General features: G+C 40.8%; 1 protein-coding gene and 1 pseudogene across 1 annotated transcript; one reads left to right on the top strand and one right to left on the bottom strand.

Annotated features, from left to right (window-relative positions):
- Positions 1-2,816: 2,816 nt before the first annotated feature.
- On the bottom strand, positions 2,817-21,299 carry LOC125367253 (cytochrome P450 3A9-like). Its single transcript, XM_048367899.1, has 13 exons — positions 21,165-21,299; positions 18,388-18,481; positions 17,527-17,579; positions 14,948-15,047; positions 14,023-14,136; positions 12,957-13,045; positions 12,242-12,390; positions 10,840-10,967; positions 9,515-9,581; positions 8,151-8,311; positions 6,959-7,185; positions 4,638-4,800; positions 2,817-3,111 (listed from the first exon to the last, which is right to left on the bottom strand). The coding sequence occupies exons 1-13, from the start codon at positions 21,233-21,235 to the stop codon at positions 3,028-3,030; spliced, it is 1,500 nt and encodes a 499-aa protein (XP_048223856.1). The 5' UTR covers positions 21,236-21,299; the 3' UTR covers positions 2,817-3,027.
- LOC125341739 lies at positions 6,688-6,761 on the top strand (annotated as a pseudogene).
- Positions 21,300-22,303: the final 1,004 nt, after the last annotated feature.

Below are 22,303 nucleotides of genomic sequence, written 5' to 3'. Positions count from 1 at the left end.
GAGGCTCCATCTCTAACCAGTCAAACATTGGACAGGAGGCATAGCTTAAGTGGTAGTGTACCAACTGGGAGCAAGAAAGTTGAGTGTATGAGACCATATAAGAAGTGTGAACTTTCTGTCACAAGCAAGGCAGTTCCATGCCTCACTAGAGTGGTGTCACAGAAAACAAAGGCTTAAACAATTTTTGAAGAAATGAAAATGTAAAGGAGAAACAAATGCAACTTTCAAAATTTCCAAATATATTTGAAAGTTTTTTTTTTTTCCAGTTCTGGGCCTTGGACTCAGAGCCTGAGCACTGTCCCTGGCTTCTTTTTGCTCAAGGCTAGCACTCTGCCACTTGGGCCACAGCACCACTTGTAGCCGTTTTCTATATATGTGGTGCTGGGGAATTGAACCCTGGGCTTCATGTATACGAGGCAAGCACTCTTGCCACTAGGCCATATTCCCAGCCCAGAAAGTTTTGAGCAATAAGAACTCAATGGATAGGCTCAATAGCAGAATAGAGAAGACTGGGTGAAATAAACACCAAGCTTGAGACTAGAATAATAGGACTTAGTACTGGAGACAGAAAGAAGGCTTACATAAATAAGCAAGCCTTCTCATGACCTGTGATACCTAACATTTATGTCATTAGAGAACACAGAAGGCACAAGAATAAGGCAGAACTGAGAACACACTTCCGAAATGTAAGGTATATTCCTATAAACTCAAGAGATAGGAAGATCTCAAAGAAACCCACACCAAGAAACATTACCCTTCTGAAAAGAAAGACAAAATTGAGAAAGCTACAAAAACAAAACAGTACTTTCTTGTAGTGTAAAGGTGTTCCCATGATTGTAAAGTTTCCATCAGAAATCAGGATGTGGGTATCTTTCAAGTCCTAAAAGAATTCTCAGCTTAGAACTCATTACCCATACAAATACTCTTCAAGGAATGGAGGAAATGATGACATTCTTATAGAGAGGAAAAATGTCACCACAAGATCTATGTTACAAAAGTGACTAAAGGGCCATGGCTCATGCTTGTAATCCTAGCTATTTAGGAGGCTGAGATCTGAGGATCATGATTAGAAGTCAGCTTGGACAGAAAACTCTGAGATTCTTTATCTCTAATTAACTACTAAAAAGCTGAAATTGAGGTAGAGCTCAAGAGGTAGAGCACTAGCTTTGAGCACAAAAAGCTAAAGGGCAGTGCCTAAGCCCTGAGCCCAGATTTGGCAACCCTCCCTCCCCCCAAAAAAAGGCTAAACGAAGTTCTTTAAAGAGAAAGCAAATCATAGGAAAGTGAATTTTAGAACAATATAGAGAGTAAAATTATGGGTAAATAAAATGTGTTCTCCTTCTTCCTTTTGGCTTTATGAATTACATTTGACAGAGAAACAAGAATTCTAATAGGGTTCTAAATGTATGTATAGAAAATATTTAAAGCAACTATTTTATGCTGTCTATTTTTATTGTAAAGTGGGGATGTAAAGAGGTAGGGATTCCATACTCTACTAGAACTGGTAAAAATCAACACTAACAGATGATGATAAATTTTGTATATATAATATGAATACATCACCAAAGATAAATCACCAAATGAGTAAATCACCAAAGATATATACAAAAAGTATTCTTGAAAAAAAAAGAGTCCTGTACTGCAAGCAATATTTACTTTTTATCTTGACCAAATGTGAACAATAAGATATTGGAAGAAATTTTTGCTTAGTGTCTACTGGAATTTATTTTTTGAGTGGTAAATATGTTCTGGAGCTAGATCAAGGCAGTGACTGTAGAATGTCTCAGTGTGCTAAATCTTGTTGACTAATTCCCTTACAGTATGTGTTTTATTTTCATATATATATATATATATGAATACATATGAATACACACACATATTTGTGCCAGTACTGAGGCTGGAACGCAGGCCCTGAGCCCTGTCCCTTAGCTTTTTCACTCCAGGATAGTACTCTGCTGATTGAGCCATAGCTCCACTTGCACTTCCAGCTTTTTGGTGGTTAAATGGAGATAAGAATGTCATGGACTTTCCTGCTAGGGCTGAACCTTGATCCTCAGATCTCAGTCTTCTGAGTAAGTAGGATGATAGTTGTGAGCCACTGGGCCCTAGCTTTTATATTGTATTTGAAGCGATCAGAAAATATGGCAACAAAGACAAGAGATGTCCCTATGATCCTACAGAGACTAGTGAGTTATCCAAGGGCCGTATCCAGCGTCAAGCATCTTGCTGACTAGTCTAGAGCTCATTCTTATAGGCTCCACCTTCTCAGAAGGCTGATATCTGAGGATTGTTTCAAAGCCAGCCTCAGCAAAAAATTCTATGATACTCTTCTTTCCCATAAACCACCTCCCCGAGTTTCAATAGCAACATGTTTCTGGAGACTCTGGGCCAGTGCAGACCAAAGTGGTGGGCGCATGTTCGTTTTGAGGAAAGATAGTTTATTACTTTCATATGATAACCAAAGCTTAGGTGCTGGTGGCTTACACATGAAATCCCAGCTAAACTCAGAAGTCTGAGATCTGAGGATGAAGGCTCAAAGCCAGCTGGGGCAGGAAAGTCTGTGAGACTCTTACTCTCCAATTAGCCACGCCCAAACCGGAAATGGAGCTGTGGCTCAAAGTAGTAGAGTGCTAGCCTTGACAAAAAAAAAAAAAAAAAAAGCTAAGGGACAGCAGCCCAGGCCCTGAGTTCAAGCCCCAGGTCTGGCAAAAAATGTTTTGTTGGGAAATGCTTATTCTTCTGTCAGAAGAGGTGTTGGGGCTGCTAAGTGGGAGTGGGTGGAGATATGCCTAGAATAAAAGAGAGGAGCAGTCAAAGTGACACTGGCTCATTCATTCCTTTATATGACATTCCGTTATATGACATTTGACAGGGGCACGAGGAATCCATCATTCACATTCCTCATTCCTCATGTGTCCTCCATTTAGCCCATCTTCTCACAGAGAGAGTTGAGTTTCTGCATTTTGGGACACAGATTTCTTGAAGAATAAGATACCAGTCCTTCAAGGAAAAAAAATCCTTCAGTCTTCACTTGCAGTCTCTTGATATAACACTTAAAACAATGGGCTTTTGTGGTTTAAGAAGGGATTGTCTGTCTAACTTCAAGGGGACCTGTAATAGTCAAACAAAAGCATATGGAGAAATAGGTTGGTGAAACATCATCATGAATAGGAGCAAAGTAGAAAAGATACATTTCAGATGCTCATGTCTTATGAAACATATAAAAATGACTTCTAGCATTATACAATGGGAATCATCTCAATGTATTTCATAAAGGATATCAAGATTAGATAGTAAAAACAATCATCCATCTATTGCTTGAACAAAATGTTTATGGAACACCCCTTCTACAATGGTCTGATACAAAATCACATTGGTTTTTGACTTTTGAAATGTAAATTTTGTGTAAAAAGAGCTCAATATTAAAAGTAAAATGAAAGGAAGACTATTAAGCATTACTTTTTTTTTTGTTGGTCATGGGCTTGAACTCTGGGCATGGGCGCTGTCCCTGAGCTTAAGGCTAACACTCTACCACTTGAGCCACACCACCACTTCTGGTGTTCTGGTGGTTAATTGGAGATAAGAGTCTCACAGACTTTCCTGCCCAGGCTGGCTTTGAACTGAGGTCCTCAGTTCTCAGCCACCTGAGTAGCTAGGACTACAGGCATGAGCCACCAGCGCCTGGCTGGGCATTGCTTTTGAATTGCCATTAGGCGCTTTTTTTATTGTTTACTTTTTTTTGTGTGCCAGTCCTGGGGCTTGAAGTTAAGGCCTGGGTGCCATACCTAATCTTCTTTTTGCATAACACTAGCCTACTTCCAGCTTTTTGGTGTAGTTTATTCTTGATAAAAGTCTCCTGGGTAATTTTGTTTTTTGCCAGTCCTTGGGCTTGAACTCAGGGCCTGGGCACTGTCCTTGGCTTCTTTTTGCTCAAGGCTAGCACTCTACCTCTTGAGTCACAGCACCACTTCCAGCCTTTTCTGTCTATGTGGTGCTGAGGAATCAAACCCAGGGCTTCATTCATGCTAGGCAAGCACTGTACTGCTAAGCCACATTCCCAGCCCCTTTCCTTGGTATTTGTCAGAAACATTTTATAGCAGTGTTTCTTAACATGGTCACACAGGATAACCAGAGGAATTATTTTAAAGCTGCACTCTGTGGATTATTTTAGATTTTCTGGGAAAACCCAACCATCATGATTTCTCATGATGATCTATTAAAATAGATTGTCAGTGGTTGAGAAATAGCATCACAAGAGAGAGCATTCACGATTGTGGTGTTAAACCACTAAATATAATGAAGTAATTGTTGCCCTTCAAGATTTTCCACAAACCACTCCTCAGTTAGCAGGAAAGGCAGCTCCAAGATGTGGGCAAGCTGCCTGAGACTCCACTTAATCTCGTTCTGCAAGTCTTTATTGGACTGTGTACTGTATAACCATGATCTTATCTATTTTATCTATCTAAGGTCACAAATGGAGAAACCCTAGAAAGAAAGAATGCTTTTAAGTTTTTAACAGGCAGCACATTGACCAATATAAAATTACTAACATATGAATAACCACAGTATTATGATAAATAGAACCAAAGCAACTCTGGGCAAAGAGCATCTTTTAGGCTGAAAATGTACTGTTTTACCTGTGTTTCTTCACAGGCTTTAAAGGAGAAGTTCTGCAGGACTCTAACAATAGCAAGTTTCATGGTCACAAGAGCAAACCTCATTCCAATGCAGTTTCTGGGTCCAGCTCCAAAGGGCAAGTACATGCAAGAGTCAATGTTGTCCTTGTTCTTCTTGCTGAACCTAGTAGATGAAAATAAGTTAGGAAAACAGAAATCCCAAGAGCTACATGTCTGAGGTTCTTATCTGAACCGCTCAAAAAGTCATATAGAAGCCAGATGCCACTGGCGCATACCTGTAATCCTAACTACTCAGGAGATCTAAGATCTGAGGACTGTGGTTCAAAGCCATCCAGGGCAGGAAAGTCCATGAGACTCTTATTTCCAAGGAATCACCAAAAAGCTGGAAGTAGAGCTGGGGCTCAAGTGGTAGAGTGCTCAACCTTGAGAAGAAAAGCTCAGGGACAGCTCCCAGGCTCTGAGTTCAAGCCCCAGAATCAGCACCCCTCCAAAACAAGTCATATAGAGAATTTTTTGTGATCTAATTATTGGAATTCTATTGTGATTATTTAATTATGAGAATTGCAAGAAAAATATCCTTCCTAGAGCTTTTCACTTATGAGAGCTTTGGGTCTTGTTGAGATCACATAAGACAAATGCTGTTTAAAAAATGTAAGCAATTATGTCATTGTTTTGAGTTATAACATGTCATGGAGAGCTTCAATTTTGGTTGGGTCTGTTCCATATTCTAAAAGCCTCTTGTATCTGAATGGGATTTTTTCCCATAACTTATTGAAATAACCCAGATGTATCACAATGAATGAAAAGATTATATATATATATTTACTGATATCTATAATAATGTATAGATACTTATCTATATATAATCACTCTATGTATGTAAAATGGAATTTTATGCAGCCATCAGGAAGAATGAAATCATGTCATTTTCAGGGAAATGGATGCTTCTAGGAAATATCCTAAGTAGCAAAGTAAACCAGGCCCAGAAAGACATGGGGACCTTGTTTCCTCTCCTCTGTGGCTCTTAGACTTGAAATACAAGCTCCACACATAGACACATACGCTTCTCTGCATGGTGTAGTACATATACACAGGAGTGAAACTCCATGGAGCAAACCTTCTGAACTATTAACAGACAGTTGTGCAAAATGAATACCTGGAAGCTGACATGAGATCATAATTAGAGGGGAGTGAGAGAAGGGATGGATGAATGAAAACAGGAACAGGACATGCATAAAGCAAGACTACCCAATGTCCATGTGTAATAAAGGAAGTGGGAAGTAGAAATGAGTCTAGGGGAGGGATCAGGTGGGATGGGGAAGAATGATGGATAGAGTGAATCTTGAACAAGAATCAAGTTACATAGACACTTACATAGACACGGTGAATTGTAATCCCTGTGTAGCCTTTTGAATTTCAGGAAAATAAATAAATAAATGTAACCGTAAAAACTAAAATGGATGCAGGGTGATAGGTTTTCACAGAAATGAAACTGATCAAAGAAAAAGTAGATTCCAGTCTCTACACGTGTGTTGGAAATTTTTCATTAAAAAAAAAAAACCAGCACGGGAGGAAATGCTTGTATGTATGTTGAGTTTTTCCTTCCCTTTTATTCTTTCCTCTTTAGTCTACTTTTTTTTTGTTATTTGTTGTAGTGCTTGAACATGGGGCCTGGGTGCTGTCCCTGAGATCTTTTGCTCAAAGCTAGAGCTCTACCACTTTGACCCACAGCTCTACTTCCAGTTTTCCGGTGGTTAATTGGAGAGAAGAGCCTCACAGACTTTCCTCTCCCAATTGGCTTTGAACCAGGATCCTCAGATCTCAGCCTCCTGAGTAGCTAGGATTACAGGTGTAAGCAACTGGTGTCCCACTTCTTTTTTTTTCTTCTCTTATTCATTCTCATTTTCTTTCTCATTCTCCTATTTCTTTTGCAATGATTTCTTTTTCTCCTCTCTCCATGATCCTCAGATCTCAGGATTATAGACATGAGCCACTGGCACCTGGCAATAACAACCTACTTGATTCTTTTTTAATAGAAAAATGTCCATAAGTGTTGTATGAAAGGAGAGAAGGTTAGAGAAATGTCCATAAGGACACACAACATATTAATAATATGCTTATTTTAAGCTTCCAGTCTATGGATAACAATCATTTGTTTTATCCTAGTATATGGAGTTTCCAAATGAACACTTGTAATGAAGGAGCATCTGGAAGGGACAAGAAAATTGCTGAATTACATCTCTTTTTTACACTAAGGATCATGGGAATCTGTGTGAGGTGGCTTGTTGGAGGAGTAGAATCCTTTCCAATGGCCGTCGTACCTTTCTGGATGGAACTCCTCAGGGTCTTCCCAGCACCTTGGGTCGTGGTGAAGAGCATAGGCTGGAATTGTCACCACTATTCCCTTGGGAATGAATATCTCATTGACTTTAATATCCTTCTTACATACCCTCTCAAGTCTACTACTAACTGGAAATAATCTGAATGTCTCATTCACTACCATATCCAGATACTCCATCTCTATCAGTATATCATAGGTGGCAGGTGCCTGGGAAGAAAGAATAATCATATATTATTATATATGCCATATAATATATTATATACTATATAGTTATATATATTTTTAAGCAGCAATAGAGGTTTTGAATAGGCTCAAACTACATTATATACATGTATGGAGAAGATACAATGAAACCCTTTTTGGACAATTAATATTTAACTCATGAAAATAAATAAGGTTGAAAATAAAACAGGAAAGGAAGGGATGTCTCCTAAATTAAGGTTTGTGAACAGTTTCAAGTCAATCTGTGCAGTACTTCACTTTGCTCAGAAGTTCAAACAACTATATATCAGGTGTTAGGGCGCCTGCCCAATGAGTTAAAGCATAATAAATAGAATTTGAGTTCCTCCTGTATTAGACAAAAAACCCCATAACTCATATTGCTAAAATACCTTTGCAAATGTATCCCTTCCTTCCTTCCTTCCTTCCTTCCTTCCTTCCTTCCTTCCTTCCTTCCTTCCTTCCTTCCTTCCTTCCTTCCTTCCCCCCTCTCTCTTTCTCTCTCTCTCCCCTTCCTTTCTCTTTTTTTCTTTTCTTTCTTTCCAGTTCTGGGACTTGAACTCAGGATCTCTTCCTCTTCCTATGGGTAGCTTTTTTTTTTCTTCTCAAGTTTGGCACCCTATCACTTGAGTCATATATCCACTTTTGGCTCTTTTGGTGGTTAATTGGAGATAAGGGTCTCACAGACTTTCCTGACCAGTTTGTCTTTGAGTCAGCCTCCTGAGTAGCTAGGATTAGGGGTGTGAGCCACCACCAGTGCCTCCCCAAAGATTTTATATTTCTTTGAGTTAGCATCCATTACTTATGCTTCTCTTTTTGTTGATCTCTCTTTTTTAAATACTTTCTACATAGTCCTAGTAAAAGAAGCAACACTTACTCCATTTGAAAATGAAAAGGTATTCACGTTAATTAAGGCTTTGCCTCTTCCCCCTCTTCAGGTGTCATCCACTTACCTTATTGGGCAGAGCGCTATCTATCTCTTCCTGTAGCTTCTTTTGAACATTTGGGTGGGTGGCCAATGCATACATAACGAAGGAAAGAGCATTGCTAGTGGTTTCATAGCCAGCCATAATAAAAGTAATGGCCTGGGCTATGAGATCCCGATCAGATAGAGCTAAGGTGAAAAAGACATCACAAGGAAAGCAGGTCAAGGTAGAACATAACAAAGACAAACACAAACAAATCTCTCAATTTTCTCCATGAAAAATGATGTGCAATTCAGAGCTGCACCAGAACTGATTGTCACTCTGATATGTATCTAATAAAACTAGGAAAAGAAAATTATTTACTACTACTACTATTGTTAATCATTTTGTGCCAATCCTGGGGTTTGAACTCAGGACCTGGGCTCTGTCCCAGAGCTTTTGTCCTCAAGAATGGCACTCTACCACTTGAGCTACAGCCCTACTTCTATTTTATTTTATTTTTTGGTGCTTAGTTGGAGATAAGAGTCTCATATATTTTCTGCTCAGGCTGGCTTTGAACCATGATCCTCAGATCTCAACTTCCTGAGTAGCTAGGATTACAGACATGAGTCCCAGCACCTAGGTAGTCCATTTTAATAATAAAAATAAGGAAAAGGAAGAATAAAGGAAGCGGTAGGGGGAAGGGAGGAGATGGACTCCCTGAGATATTTTGATGATAAAATTTTACGAAAAAGGCATGCTACAAAAAATAATAATGTAACATCCCACTGAAATAAATAAGAAGCATGGAACAATCTCCCGTGCAATCTAGTACCAAACATAAATATATGAATAATTGGTGAAATAAGAAAGTCTTCATTTCTAGTCATCTTAGTAATAATGATTTCTGTCAAAAGTCATTAATATATTAATTGCTGAGTTAAAAAACATAATTTTTTATGGATTACAAACATGGTAACTGAAAGTATGAGAAGGAGCAGGATATGTACACTTTCTCTGAGATTTGTCCCCCCTTCCAGCTACTATTTAATTAAAAAGGAAAAGCCAAACTTTACAATAGATTGAATCAATGGGCACATGTTCACCAGTATTTCCAAGAAATATTATTAATATGGAACACTGTGTTTCCTGTCCAGATGTTTAGATGAAAATTTGCCAGAGGCTTTGCATCTGTGGATTTTTTTTTGACTTCCATAGCAGGAAATGCTTATTTATAGTTGCCCTTGGAACTTTGACCTTTGTGACATTTAGAAAGTACATCTGGCTACCAGCTGTACTATGCAAATAGCTGTGTTTCTAAATTGCTTTTTCTGGGAAACCTTTTGTACACTCTCCAAATCTCTTCCCTCATTGATTTCCCATTTGTAGACCATGATGTTACCTTCAGTTACCTTTATGGAACTCTGTATCTTTGGGATTCTGTGAGTTAATCATTAGCCGAAGAAAATCCATTCGGTTCTGGAACCAGGAAGGGAAATTCAATTACAGAGTCAATCAAGAATGTATTGCTGAGTCTCACATCTGAGAATATGACATTATTTATTTATTTATTTTTATTTAGGTCATTTGTGAGGCTTGGACTCAGGGATACTTCTGGTTTTCTGGTGGTTATTTGGAGATAAGAGTCTCATGGACTTTCTTGACCTGGCTGGCTTTGAATGGTGATCTTCAGATCTCAGACTCCTGAGTTGCTGATGACAGGCCTGAGCCACCAGAGCCACCACTTTAAAAATTTTTTAAGAATTCTAGCTGGTGTTGCAAGATGCATTAATGAACAAGACATCTATGAATATTTGGGACCAGATCATTTGCCAGAGAGAAATTCAGTGATCTTATCCAATAGCATCTGGTGGCCAAATGCAGTAATCTCCTGACGTTTCTAGAAAATCCTACCAAATGGTTTGTTTGAGCACATTCAAATATTCCTATGCTTTTGGGGATTTTATCTAATTTTCACTGACACTTTGGGGTCCCTAGTCTTGCCTCCCAGACCTGCAAAATTTCAGTATCCTCCAGGCAACATGGTGGCAAACTGCATTAACCTCAATGCTCAGAGAATACTTGCCCACTAAAGGGAGAGAGACAGAACTCCAAATTCACCAGCTACATGAGATGATCATCCATTGAGCAATCTTGTCAGTTAAGGGCTATGAGGTTTAGGATTGTAACTATTTGTTGTTCTCAGACTAAGATCAGAGGGAATTTATAGCAACAGGAAGTAATTGTGAAAGAGGATTTTTTTTCCCTTGACAATTTGTTGAAATAAGAGAAGTAGTAAAGCTTTAGCATCAGCATTATTTATGCCAAGACATAGCATTTATCATGTGGGTTACACAATGTTCAATGTCCTCTCTCTGATTCATTCTCAATGGCTGTTCTCAAACTTAACCTTCTCCACTCACTGCAAGATGCAAAACGGTTCTTGCTCTACATCCTGTACCTTAAAACAGAGAGAAGAATCAGGAAGTGTATGTCTTCCTTTTTTTTTTTTTTGGCCAGTCGTGGGCCTTGGACTCAGGGCCTAAGCACTGTCCCTGGCTTCTTCCCGCTCAAGGCTAGCACTCTGCCACTTGAGCCACAGCGCCGCTTCTGGCCGTTTTCTGTATATGTGGTGCTGGGGAATCGAACCTAGGGCCTCGTGTATCCGAGGCAGGCACTCTTGCCACTAGGCTATATCCCCAGCCCGTATGTCTTCCTTTTTGCCACACTGGTTTACCTTTTGTTTCTCGTGGAGATGGTTTTCTTTCATCTTGTTTATAGACTTCATAAAAAAATCGATCTCCTGTTTTGGAAATCTGCATATATTTAACGCTTCAAAAATTGGGGTAAGGAATGGGAAGAGTGCTAAATAGGAAAGAAAAACAAGGAGATGGTGGTGAAAAGTACTAAATGTTTGTAAGAAACAGTCATTTTCTAAAAGAAAATACCAGAAGAATCATCAGGTTCTCATATAGGAGTCATTTCTGCTGTAGCCCTTGCTCACTCAGCCTTGAGGACAATGGCGGAGGCAGGCAAACCACTCAGAGAGCCAAAACAGTGAGGTCAGTGTGCCCTTGGCATTAGCAGTGAGTAGAACACGACTAAATTCCCTGACCCACTTTATCCTGTTTTTTGGACTATTACTGGGCTGGTACTGTGCACTCCAGACCTGGGCATTATCTCTTAGCTTTTTCACTCAGGCTGGTGCTCTACCACTTGAGCCACAACTCCATTTCCTTGAGTGAAAAAGCTCAGGAACAGCACCCAGGCCCCAAGATCAAGCCCCAGGACTGGCACGTGAGCGCACGTGCGCACACACACACACACACACACACACACACACACACACACACACACACACTGCAAATCAAAACTGAAATGAAATGCCAGGACATGTTCACTGTGATGGCTATAACAACAGACGTGAACATATCAAATTGTAGAAATAATGAAAAATAGCTGGCACTTGTGTATTTGTTGAGAATGCAATGGCACAACAATTATTATTGAGTTTCTTACTTCCTTAATAAGAATAGAATTACTAATAACCCAGCTGTGTCCAGAGGAACTTGTGAAGAAATGTTTATAGCAAAACTCCTTTCACAATAGTCAAAGCTGAAATTAAAGGAGATGTCTATTACCTGATGGGTGAGTAACTGAATCGTGGTATACATTGGGAGACTAGAGGTTAAAAAATATAAGCTTTCTGAATTTTGGTAAAATCATCACATTGAAAATACTGATGCCACCTATATCTACTTTTATGTGTATGTGTGGGTGCGTGTGCGCGCATGCGCGTGTGCCAGTACTGGGCATGAAATCAGGGCCTTGAGCTCTCATTGGCTTTTTATTTTCTCAAGGCTGGTACTCTACTACTTCAACCACACCCCTGCTTTTGGCTTTTTGGTGGTTGAGAACAGAGTTTCATAGCCTGGGCTGGCTTCACATCCCGATCCTTAGATCCCAGCTTCCTGCCTAGCTAGGATGACAGGAGGGAGCCACCAGGCACACTGAGTTACACACATTATCTTTCAATGTACCAAAAACTATAAATTTTAAATCTTAAAGCAGGTGAAAGACACATCCTCACTGGATGGTAATTTGAAAAGAGAGACAGAAATAAATAGTGGTGCACATACTTATCATGAGAGCGAAGGGATCCAAGAGGTTCAATTGTGAGATGACTTTGACTTTTCTTACGAAAGGGTTGTGTGGGTTGTTGAGGGAATCAATATTCACGCCGAAGGATGTGCCAACAATCACATCCATGCTGTAGGCCCCGAAGATGCTGAGTGGAGAAAAAAGACATGGGAAGCGAACGGTTCCATCTCTCCCAAACACTTTTGTGTCTTCCATTTGTGTGCACGAAGGCAAGGCAGTTCTCATGCCTAGATAAGGTCGGTGAGACTCTCTCCTAGCTGCCCTGCATGCTTCTGGGAGCAGCCCCTGCTTGGTTGTCCATCTCACTTGAGATGCCACATCTGTCCTTAAGCCTGCTCAGTGGAGGAATTTCCCCCATCAGTGGGAGTTATTGCTTCCTCAAAAACAGCTGGAGGTGTGTGTGTGTGTGTGTGTGTGTGTGTGTGTGTGTGTGTGTGTGTGTGTCACTCCTGGGGCTTGAACTCAGAGTGTAGGCACTGTCCCTGAGCTTCTTTTGCACAAAACTAGCACTCCACCCACTTTTTCTATTTATGTGGTGCTGAGGATCGAACCCAGGGCTTCATACATGCTAGGCAAGCACTCTACCAGTAAGCCACACTCCCAGCCCAAGTTGGAGAGTCTTGAGCTGTTCACTGGAAACCGAGGGCATGTGGTCCTTGAACTCAGAACCCCAATACATATGAGGCTACTCACTCTTTCATATTGACAGGCTTGCCTTTCTCTGCCTCTTGTCTCAGGTTCATCACCATCATGTCTCCATACTGCTCAATGATGGGGAACATCTAAACACAAAATAAGGCTTGGGGGTGGGGACTCAGACCCAGAGAGCATTCACATTTCCCAAGGATGAAGTAATGAAATACAGATTATCTGTCATAGCATCTAGAGATGAAGAATCATTCTGAGGAGTTGAAGACTCAAATAATATTATATTTCTTTCAACTATTATTTCTTGCTCTAGGCATTTCCTAAATCCTTAAGTTTTTTGCTTATTTAATTTAATTTTTCTTAAGTTTTTTTTTTTTTTTTTTGCCAGTCCTGGGGCTTAGACTCAGGGCCTGAGCACTGTCCCTGGCTTCTTTTTTGCTAAAGGCTAGCACTCTGCCACTTGGGCCACAGCGCCACTTCTGGCCATTTTCTGTATATGTGGTGCTGGGGAATCGAACCCAGGGCCTCATGTATATGAATTAGGCACTCTTGCCACTAGGCTGTATCCCCAGCCCATTAAGTTTTAAAAAAGTTTATGATAAAGAGTTTGAGCTCAGTCTAGGCAGGTGGCTCTAACCACTGAAATAAACCTTCAGCCTTCTTCCCCCTGCCCCATCTTCCTTTTTATCACTTCCCATCATAGCTGAGATAGCAGGTGTGTATCACCGTGCTCAGCTTCTGTTGAATTAGTCTTGTAAAAGTTTTGGTTCAGCCTGGCCTAGAACCATGACCATCCTCCAGATCTCAGCCTCCCTTGCAGCTGAAATGACAGGCCCAGCTGTGGGTTGAAAAGGGGTCTTAGAACAGCTGGTCTTGAACCATGATCCTCTTGAGTAATTATGATTACAGGTGTGAGCTACTGTCCTCAGCTTCCTTAATATATATATTAATATATATATACACATATATATATTCCCCCCCCCCCTTGCCATTATGAAGTGCTGGGTGTCATAAACAGGGCTTCATGCATCTTACACAAATAATCTTATCAGTGAACTACATCACAGACCATCATTTTGTAAGTTTCAAATTAAATATCTTAGTCTGTTACCTCTTTGAGTTTTCCGGTGGAGAACGCTGGAGTTAGCATGGCTCGTATTCTTTTCCATTCGTCATCCTCAGCTATGAAGACAGCCCTTTTCATGAGTCCCAGTGGTCCCAATGACTGCAAAGCAAAAAGCATTTTTTAGATAATTTAGGCTTCGGAGTTGTTGAGTTTTTGTTAAACAGGTATGATTCCTTCCTTCCTTCCTTCCTTCCTTCCTTCCTTCCTTCCTTCCTTCCTTCCTTCCTTCCTTCCTTCCTTCCTTCCTTCCTTCCTTCCTTCCTTCCTTCTTTTTGTTGGTCATGGGGCTTGAACTCAGGACCTGGGCACTGTTCCTGAGCTTTTTTTCTTTCTTTTTCTACTTCTGGTTTTATGTTGGTTAATTGCAGTGTCTCACGGACTTTTCTGCCCAGGCTGACTTTGAATTATGATCCTCAGATCTTAGCCTCTTGAGTAGCTAAGATGATAGGTATGAGCCGCCAGAGCAGTCTTTTTTTTTAACTTTAAATTTACAAATTAGATGTAATTGGTGATTACATTTGGGATAGTCTCAAAAAACAAAGAACATTTTTTTCACTATATATTTGTGTTTGAAAACAATTGGGTCTGTAAAGGACACATTTTGAAATCTTGTTTAAAGAAGATATATATATATATATATCTGAAAAAGCAAAATAATAGTTGTGTGACAAATGTTACTTATTCTGGTAAGAAGGAAAGCCAGAATATACAAGTAAATGCAAAGAACTGGTAACATAACCCAAATAGGAAAATCCTAACAATTAAACAAACACATTTCCAACTGTATGTTAACCACAATTATAAAGCGACCATAAAGTTAAGCCAACTACATATATATACTATATATATACCATATGTATATATATGGTATATACATATAGTATTTGCAGTTAAAAAAATGGATGCTTGCCCTGCGGTTTGTGAAGGTGGTGTAGCATTCTTTCACCAGCACTGTTTTGATCATGTCTGGATCTGTGACCGCCAGCACAGGCTGTGGACCATCGTACAACCTGTACTGGGAAAACAGAGGGGTTGGAGATGTGGCTCAGTTGGTAGAGCACCAGCCAATGAGTGAAAGCATCAGGTACCGAGTTTAGGTTCCCACTTCAACCCCCCAAAAAAAAAAAAGGGAAAGGAAAAACATCTGGTTAAACCTCACAAGTAGATTCTCTACTTAGAAGTATTCTCAGGAATTCAGAATTGGATGTTAAAATTATTCCATATGCAATATATAGTAACACAAGCTCCAAAAATCAAGTTAAAGTCTGATATACAGCAAGTTCCTAATAACCGAGGCCACTGGAGTTTCATAAAATAAATACAACATAACAGAATTTGCAAGAACCAATGAAAGTGGCAATAAGATGAAGTTTGTAAGTATCAATGATTACATTAAAAGTAGTGACATTTCAAATCAGCAGCCTAATGATGCACCTTAGTGTATTCAAATAACAGCAAGAAAATGACAATCTTGAAATTAGTGGAAGGAAACAAATAAGAAAGATCAAAAGTGAAGTTCATAAAACATGAGCTGACACAATACAGAGCATTAATGAAACGTTGGTTCTCTGAAAGAAAATATTGAAAAAAACTTCAATTAAACTAAATGCAAAACAAGAGAAAAATGCATCAATAACAACAGAGACAAATCTGAGTGCTGGTGGCTCACACCTGTAATCCTAGCTACTCAGGAGGCTGAGATCTAAGGATTATGGTTCAAAGACCTCCCTGGTAGAAAGTCTGTGAGATTCTTATTGCCAATAAACTACTCAGAAAAAGCTAGAAGTGGTGCTATGCTCAAGTGGGAGAGTGCTAGCCTTGAGCACAAAAAGCTCAGGGACAGTACCTAGGCCCTGAGTTCAAGCCCCAGGACTGGCAAAAAAATGAAAAAAAAAGACACAAAACAATTACTTTGAGGAACACAAGTACAAAAATCCTCAAATAAATACCTGCAAACTGAATTCAGTGGCACATTAAAAAGTTCATACATTGCTAGGTGCTGGTGGCTCATGCCTGACATGCTAGCTACTCAGGAGATCTGAGGATCAAGGTTCAAAGCCAGCCCACATAGAAAGTCCCTGAGGCTCTTATTCTCCATTAACCAGCAAAAAGCCCGATGTTGGAAGTGGTAGAGCACCAGCTTTGAGCAAAAAAAAAAAAAAATAAAACCAAAAAGAAAACCAAGTGAGAGGGTGAGGCCCTGAATTCAAGCTCTAATATTGGCACAAAAATAAATAAATCAATAAAAATAAAATGAATAAAGAGTAATAAAATAAAAAGCTAATAAGAAAGTTAAACAAATGGCAGACTGCGTTAATGTGATGGTGGCACATTCGTGCGTTTATAGAAAGATCACCACGAAGATTCTGGCTTTGCACAATTAACATACACTAAGAAACAAACAAAAAAGAATGCCAAATCTCCTCTTCAAAGTTAACAAAGAGATTCTTGTAGAACTTTCTCTGAAGAGTCTTTGTGGAAGACAAGAAGCAAATGAATGAATGAAAGTCACTGTCAAACCTCTTCTTGCAGACAGAGGAATGTGTTCTTTCCCGAGCTATTGACCTTTTTTTTTTTTTTTTTGCCAGTCCTGGGGCTTGAACTCAGGGCCTGGGCACTGTCCCTGGCTTCTTTTTGCTCAAGGCTAGCACTCTGCCACTTGGGACACAGCGCCACTTCTGGCTTTTTCTGTTTATGTGGTGCTGAGGAATCGAACCCAGGGCTGCATGCATGATAAGCAAACACTCTACCACTAAGCCACATTCCCAGCTCTGCTTCCCCCTACTCCAGCTATTGACTTCTGTCTCCCAGCCCTTCTTCCAAAAGCATAGAAATGCTCTAAAATGTCTAAGAAGGATTTTTCAAATGTAATGAAAAGTGATCCTATAACAGAAGGGCATCATGTCCTGCATATATTTATTTGTTTATTTTTCTGTCGGTTGTGTGGCCCGGGCACTGTCCCTGAGCTCTTCAGCTCAAGGCTAGTTCTCTGCATCACTTATGGTTTTCTGGTGGTTAATTGGAGATGAGTCTCACGGACTTTTCTGCTAGCTGGCTTTGAACCATCATCCTCAGACCTCAGCCTCCTGAGTAGCTAGGATTACAGGCATGAGCCACAGGCACCCAACACAACACACAACTGATACATAATACCTAATTGACACACAATACATAATTAATGCATCTTATGCAAGGAAAAGGGACCTAGGAAGGAAAAGAAAAATGGAAAAGAGAGGAATAAGAAGATACTTTCTAGTGAATCCAGAAATTCTTGGTCCATCAATATTTTGACACGTCATAATCTATAAACATCCTCCACCTGCTTCTGACCCTTGACCTTCACCCCTGGCAACCCTCAGGACCCTGGGGAGTTGAGGGTCCAAATCCTTGCCATATGTCCCTGTGTGTGGAGGGTCTGGGCTGGTGGGGTCCTCCTTGCAGAGGGTTGCTGTATGCTCACAAGGCAAGGAAAGTTTGCTGAATACTCACCCCCATACTTTCCCGTACTTCTTGTAACACATTGAGTCAAAGTTCCACACACCCTGGGGATAGAGAGAGAAAGAGAAGGAAAAACTGTTTTACTTTTCCAAAAGTCACAGCCCACGTGTCATTGGCACTCTGTCACTTTGATCTCTTGAATGGCTGGCAGTAATGGGGAAGCAGAGTTAGAGTCTGACAGAGGATAGTGTTAAGGCTGCAGGGAGGCAGAAGTCTGTGAAGAGCACCCTGTAGATCCTGGCTTCTGAAAAAATCCCAGGGAGGTCCCACACCTTAGGAAGCAAGGCTTGGTTGGGTGTTAGTGGCTCACATCTGTCATCCTAGCAATTCAGGAGGCTGAGACCTGAGGATCACAGTTCAAAGCCAGGTCAGGCTGGAAAGTCCAAGAGACTTATCTCTTATAGCTGGATGTGGAATCATGGCTCAAGTGCTAGAGTGCCAGCCTTGAACAAAAATCAGGGACAGCACCTAGGCTTTGAGTTCAAGTCCTGACACTGGTGCAAAACAAAACAAAAAAACAAGGGTTGGTGACATTGATCAGGATTCATTATACTCATAACCTGACTTATGGAATTGTATAGCCTCTTTGTATAGCTACTTAATAATAAAATACATTTTTTAAAAAGAACCCAGGGTCTCAGATATTGTGGGAACAGAAGATGTAACAACCCTGGCTGCTGTTGGGAGAGAGGGCCCTCAGGCTCTGGAGGGCTGGAGCTGTGAGCCTCCCTGGTGCTGGGCCCCGGGCCTTGGGCATGGCAGGGCCTGCGACTGCCTCAGTCTCACTTTGGATCCCAATCCTGAAGCTTGAGTGACCCTAATACCCATCAGATGAAAGCAAAGCCCCCTCACCTTGCGGTAGTTCAGGAGTGTTCCTAAGAAAGGTAGAGGTGTGGGGCCAGGAATTCTAAGCTTCTTAAATACTCCATTTGAATAGACTCCGTATCTATTGAGAGGAATAAAAGAACAGGTGACAACAGTGTGACTTCATACAAAATGGGAAGAAGGTCACTGACTACGGCGGAGCAGACAGTGAGGAAGGGAACGTGGAACCGCCACAGAGCAAAGAAGCTGCCAAAAGCAATCATTACGTTCATTCATTTCTCTTCCACCATTACTACAGGTCTCCCAAAGGCACAAAGATTGACTAGAAGAGCTAACACTTGTGTTTGCAGTCCTGTAGTGAACACCCAATAAATGTCCCCAATTGGAGCTCTTCTGGGAGACTGACAGTGGCATTCTCCCGTGGAATTCTTTTTGTGCCCATCCTGGGGCTTGAACTCAAGGTCTGGGTGCTGTCCCTGAGCTTTTGTTTTTGCTAAAGGTTAGCACTCTACCACTTGAGCCACTGCTCTGCTTTCGCCTTTATTGATAATTCATTGGAGATAAGAGTCTCACAGACCTTTTGGACCTGGCTGTTTTTCTCTCTCTTAAAGGTGATCCTCAGATCTCAGTCCAGTAATCCTGAGTGGCTGGGATTACAAGCATGAGCACCAGTGCCTGGATCCCTTTCGGAGTATTTTAGTTATGCTCCTCTGACTATCTAGTTAGGTGATCCTTGCACAATGTGGAGATTCTCAAGCTAGTCATATACAAAACAATGAACTGCTAATGAAATAACTTTCAGTCATGGAATTTAATTATTTGATTGGTGACAGTCACTTGGGAAGAATAGGGCCTGGCATTCCCTTATTTATCAAATGGCGAGACACAAAGTAGTTGATTTATTGCCTTAGCAAGTCCCCTGTCTCTGTACAAAATCTCCACTTCTTGGGTAGGGTTTTTGCACATCTCCCATGTGTCAAATCTGGGTTTTCACAGGTGGATTGTTGTGGATATTGCTAAAATTTTCACTTCAGCATGACTGAGTCATGGCAGACAGGGGAAAGAAGAAAAGAGTCTGTGGTGGCCTCTGTAAGCTTACAGGGTTACAGTTGTTCCTTTCTTTTGAAAGCAGCAGGAACATTATGCAGCATCAAACAAGGAGGCACAAAAAAGGTCCTAAATGTTTGACCCAAGTCAATTATCTTCCTTCAAGTTTTACCTTTAAGGCAGTAGACATTCCACATATTCTGTACAAATAACCAACCCATCTTAGTAATGTGGTAAAATAAAATGGACGGCATGGAGAGATGTATGTTGGAAGGACCTGCCAAAAGTACTTATGTGAGCTCTGACTTCTTTCTGTAAGAATAGTTTGTAGGAGCTGAGGTACCCATTATGAAAGCCTCGGTGGCCTCAGTGACTCCCAGCCCCAGACCTTTGGGATTAGATTGGGGCTTCTCTTTCTCTGAATGTTCCTATTTCCATGAACTCTTGCATGAGGACAAGTAATGGAGTTAATGTCGGACCAACGTTGGCTGCAATGAAAGGTCTTGTCAAATATCTAATGTCACATGGTACCGTATAAAGGCAGAGGGCAGGTAGGGGGAATGCTTCAGTTTCTTTCCAGCTCCTATCTTTTCTTGGAGGTGATGCAACTTATGTGTGTGTCTTGGGGCATGATCTCAGGGCTTTGGCCCTGTCCCTGTTCCCTGTGTAAAGCTAGTGCTCCATCATTTAAAGCACAGCTCCATTTTCTGGTGGTTAATTAGAGACAAGATTCTCACAGCCTTTTCTGTCTGGGCTGGCCTTGAACTACAACCCTCAGTTTTCAGCCCCCTGAGTAGCTAGGATTACAGGTGTGAGCCACTGGCACTCTGCTAGCAACTTGTTTTTTCTTTTGTTGGTTGTGGGGCTTGAACTCAGGGCCTGGGCATTGTCCCTGAGCCTCTTTGTGCTCAAGGCTAGTGTTCTACTACTTTGAGCTACAGAGCCACTTCCAGTTTTTGAGTGGTTAATTGGAGATAAGTGTCTTACAGGGACTTTCCTGCTCCAGCTGGCTTTGAACCATGATCCTCAGATCTGAGTCTCATGAGTAGCTAGGATTATAGGCATGAGCCACTGGTGCCTGGCTCTGCTAGCAACTTTTCACAGAAATGAAGATGCTCATCATTTTCATTGCATTCACATTATGTTGGCATAAATACTGGCATTTCTTCAAACAGACAGTGTGGAGAGCCCTGGGCTGCGCCATTTGTCTTAAGAGTATGCAGTGTGCTTTGCCCAGCTGCTAGAAACTTTCATCACACCTGCATTGCCAGATGGACTGCACCAAGAGTGACTTAGGTGGTGTCTCTACTTCAGCTTCAAGTATTTGAAACACCCACATGCCTGCCTTGTGGCACCTAGTGAAATGCAAGTCTAAGTCATCTCCTTCTACTCTGGGCCCCAGAACTTTTGTGTGGCATTTGTACCTGGGTGGCAGCCGGGGAGGGGAGGTGTTTAAAATTTGCTTCTGGTGAATTCTGATTGATTAAGCAGAATTGGAAGATAATTGCTAGGACCAAATACTCTCAGTAAAAACTTGGGGACAAATACATGGATGTTTGTTATTGGCAAAAGAGAGTGCTTTATTTTTCTTCAGGGAGTTTGCCCCAGAACAATGTTAGTCACTTAGGGGTTTGACATACTTCATTGCTTAATCAATTTCCTCTCCATATTTCCCCATGGATGAAGTAAAGAGATAGTGAAGAGGAGTCTGATCAACTTCCCAATGCCTAGATTACAGAGGGCAGATAGTTACTCACAGATAGAGGAGCAGCAGGGTGATGGACAGGAGCACCCACATTTCCATGGAAAAGTTTGGGGTCAGGCCCATTGCCAGGGTTCCTCTATGATTCTCCTCTGAGATCTCCTTTCAGCTGAGTGCTTGCTTCCATTCACAGATGAGCCTGCCAAGGTTCGCTTCCTTGTCCAGTGATGATTTGATAATCTGGGCTGGAATTTTATTTGCTAGGAAGTAGGTGGGGCCAGAGCTGCAACCAGTAGAAGGGCCTCCCCCATGCCTATTACAGTTGAAGAACTCAGGCAAGCAAAGTGTCTACTTTGACATTTAGTAAATGATTATTAATGTCCTTTCGGTTGTTTCTTAATTTCTCTTGTGATGTGAACTCCGGGCCATCCTAGGGAAAAATAAACAAGCATGACCTAAGTATTCAGTAACTTTGGGACATGATCAAGAGCTGAATAGTGTCTTATGCTTTTTCTCCCCCTCTGGGTTGGTGCCTGGACTGTGATCCTAATATTTATGTTTTCCACATAGGTGGGATGACAGGCATATATGACCACACCCAGTTATTGATTGAGATGGGTTACATTAAATTTTTTTCTTTTTTGCCTAAGATGGCCTTGGATTGTGACTTTTCCAGTTTCCATGTCCAGAGAAGCTGGGATGATAGATGTGAGCCACCATGCCTAGCAATCCAATTTCATAAAACACTACTAGACAAAGGAACAGATTAGGAATCAATATTACACAGAAGAGTCTTCAATACCCCATTTGCATTAATAGATTGATAATTCAGGCAAAACGTTGACAAAGAAATATCAGAGTTAAAATTCACCACCAAATGAATAGACTCAATACTTCTATAGCCTATTCTACCCAATACACATGTAATATACATTATTCTCAGAAGTCTATGAATTAAAAAAGAAACAGATCACACGTTGGTCCACAAAGCAAATCATCACACACAAAAATGAATGTCTTGTGTCTTATTGAATGACAGTGGGATAAAATTAGATATCAGTATCAAGAGAAACTACAAAACTATAGAAGCATATGGAGATTGAACAATATGCTCATCAATCATCACTGGGACATTGAAGAAGTCAGAGAAGAAATCCAGAAATCTCTAGAATCAAATGCAAATCAAAATATAGA

Source organism: Perognathus longimembris, chromosome 1, assembly GCF_023159225.1.
Source record: "Perognathus longimembris pacificus isolate PPM17 chromosome 1, ASM2315922v1, whole genome shotgun sequence".
NCBI classification, from domain to species: domain Eukaryota; kingdom Metazoa; phylum Chordata; class Mammalia; order Rodentia; family Heteromyidae; genus Perognathus; species Perognathus longimembris.
This window is presented reverse-complemented; position numbering and strand designations above follow the sequence as displayed.

Excerpts from the sequence above, each read along its gene's own strand:
- LOC125367253 (XM_048367899.1), bottom strand. The coding sequence starts at position 21,235 with ATGGGCCTGACCCCAAACTTTTCCATGGAAATGTGGGTGCTCCTGTCC. Across the intron at positions 18,482-21,164 it reads ACCCTGCTGCTCCTCTATCT|ATACGGAGTCTATTCAAATG; the intron begins GTGAGTAACTAT and ends TCCTCTCAATAG. Across the intron at positions 7,186-8,150 it reads ATAGCGCTCTGCCCAATAAG|GCACCTGCCACCTATGATAT; the intron begins GTAAGTGGATGA and ends CTTTCTTCCCAG.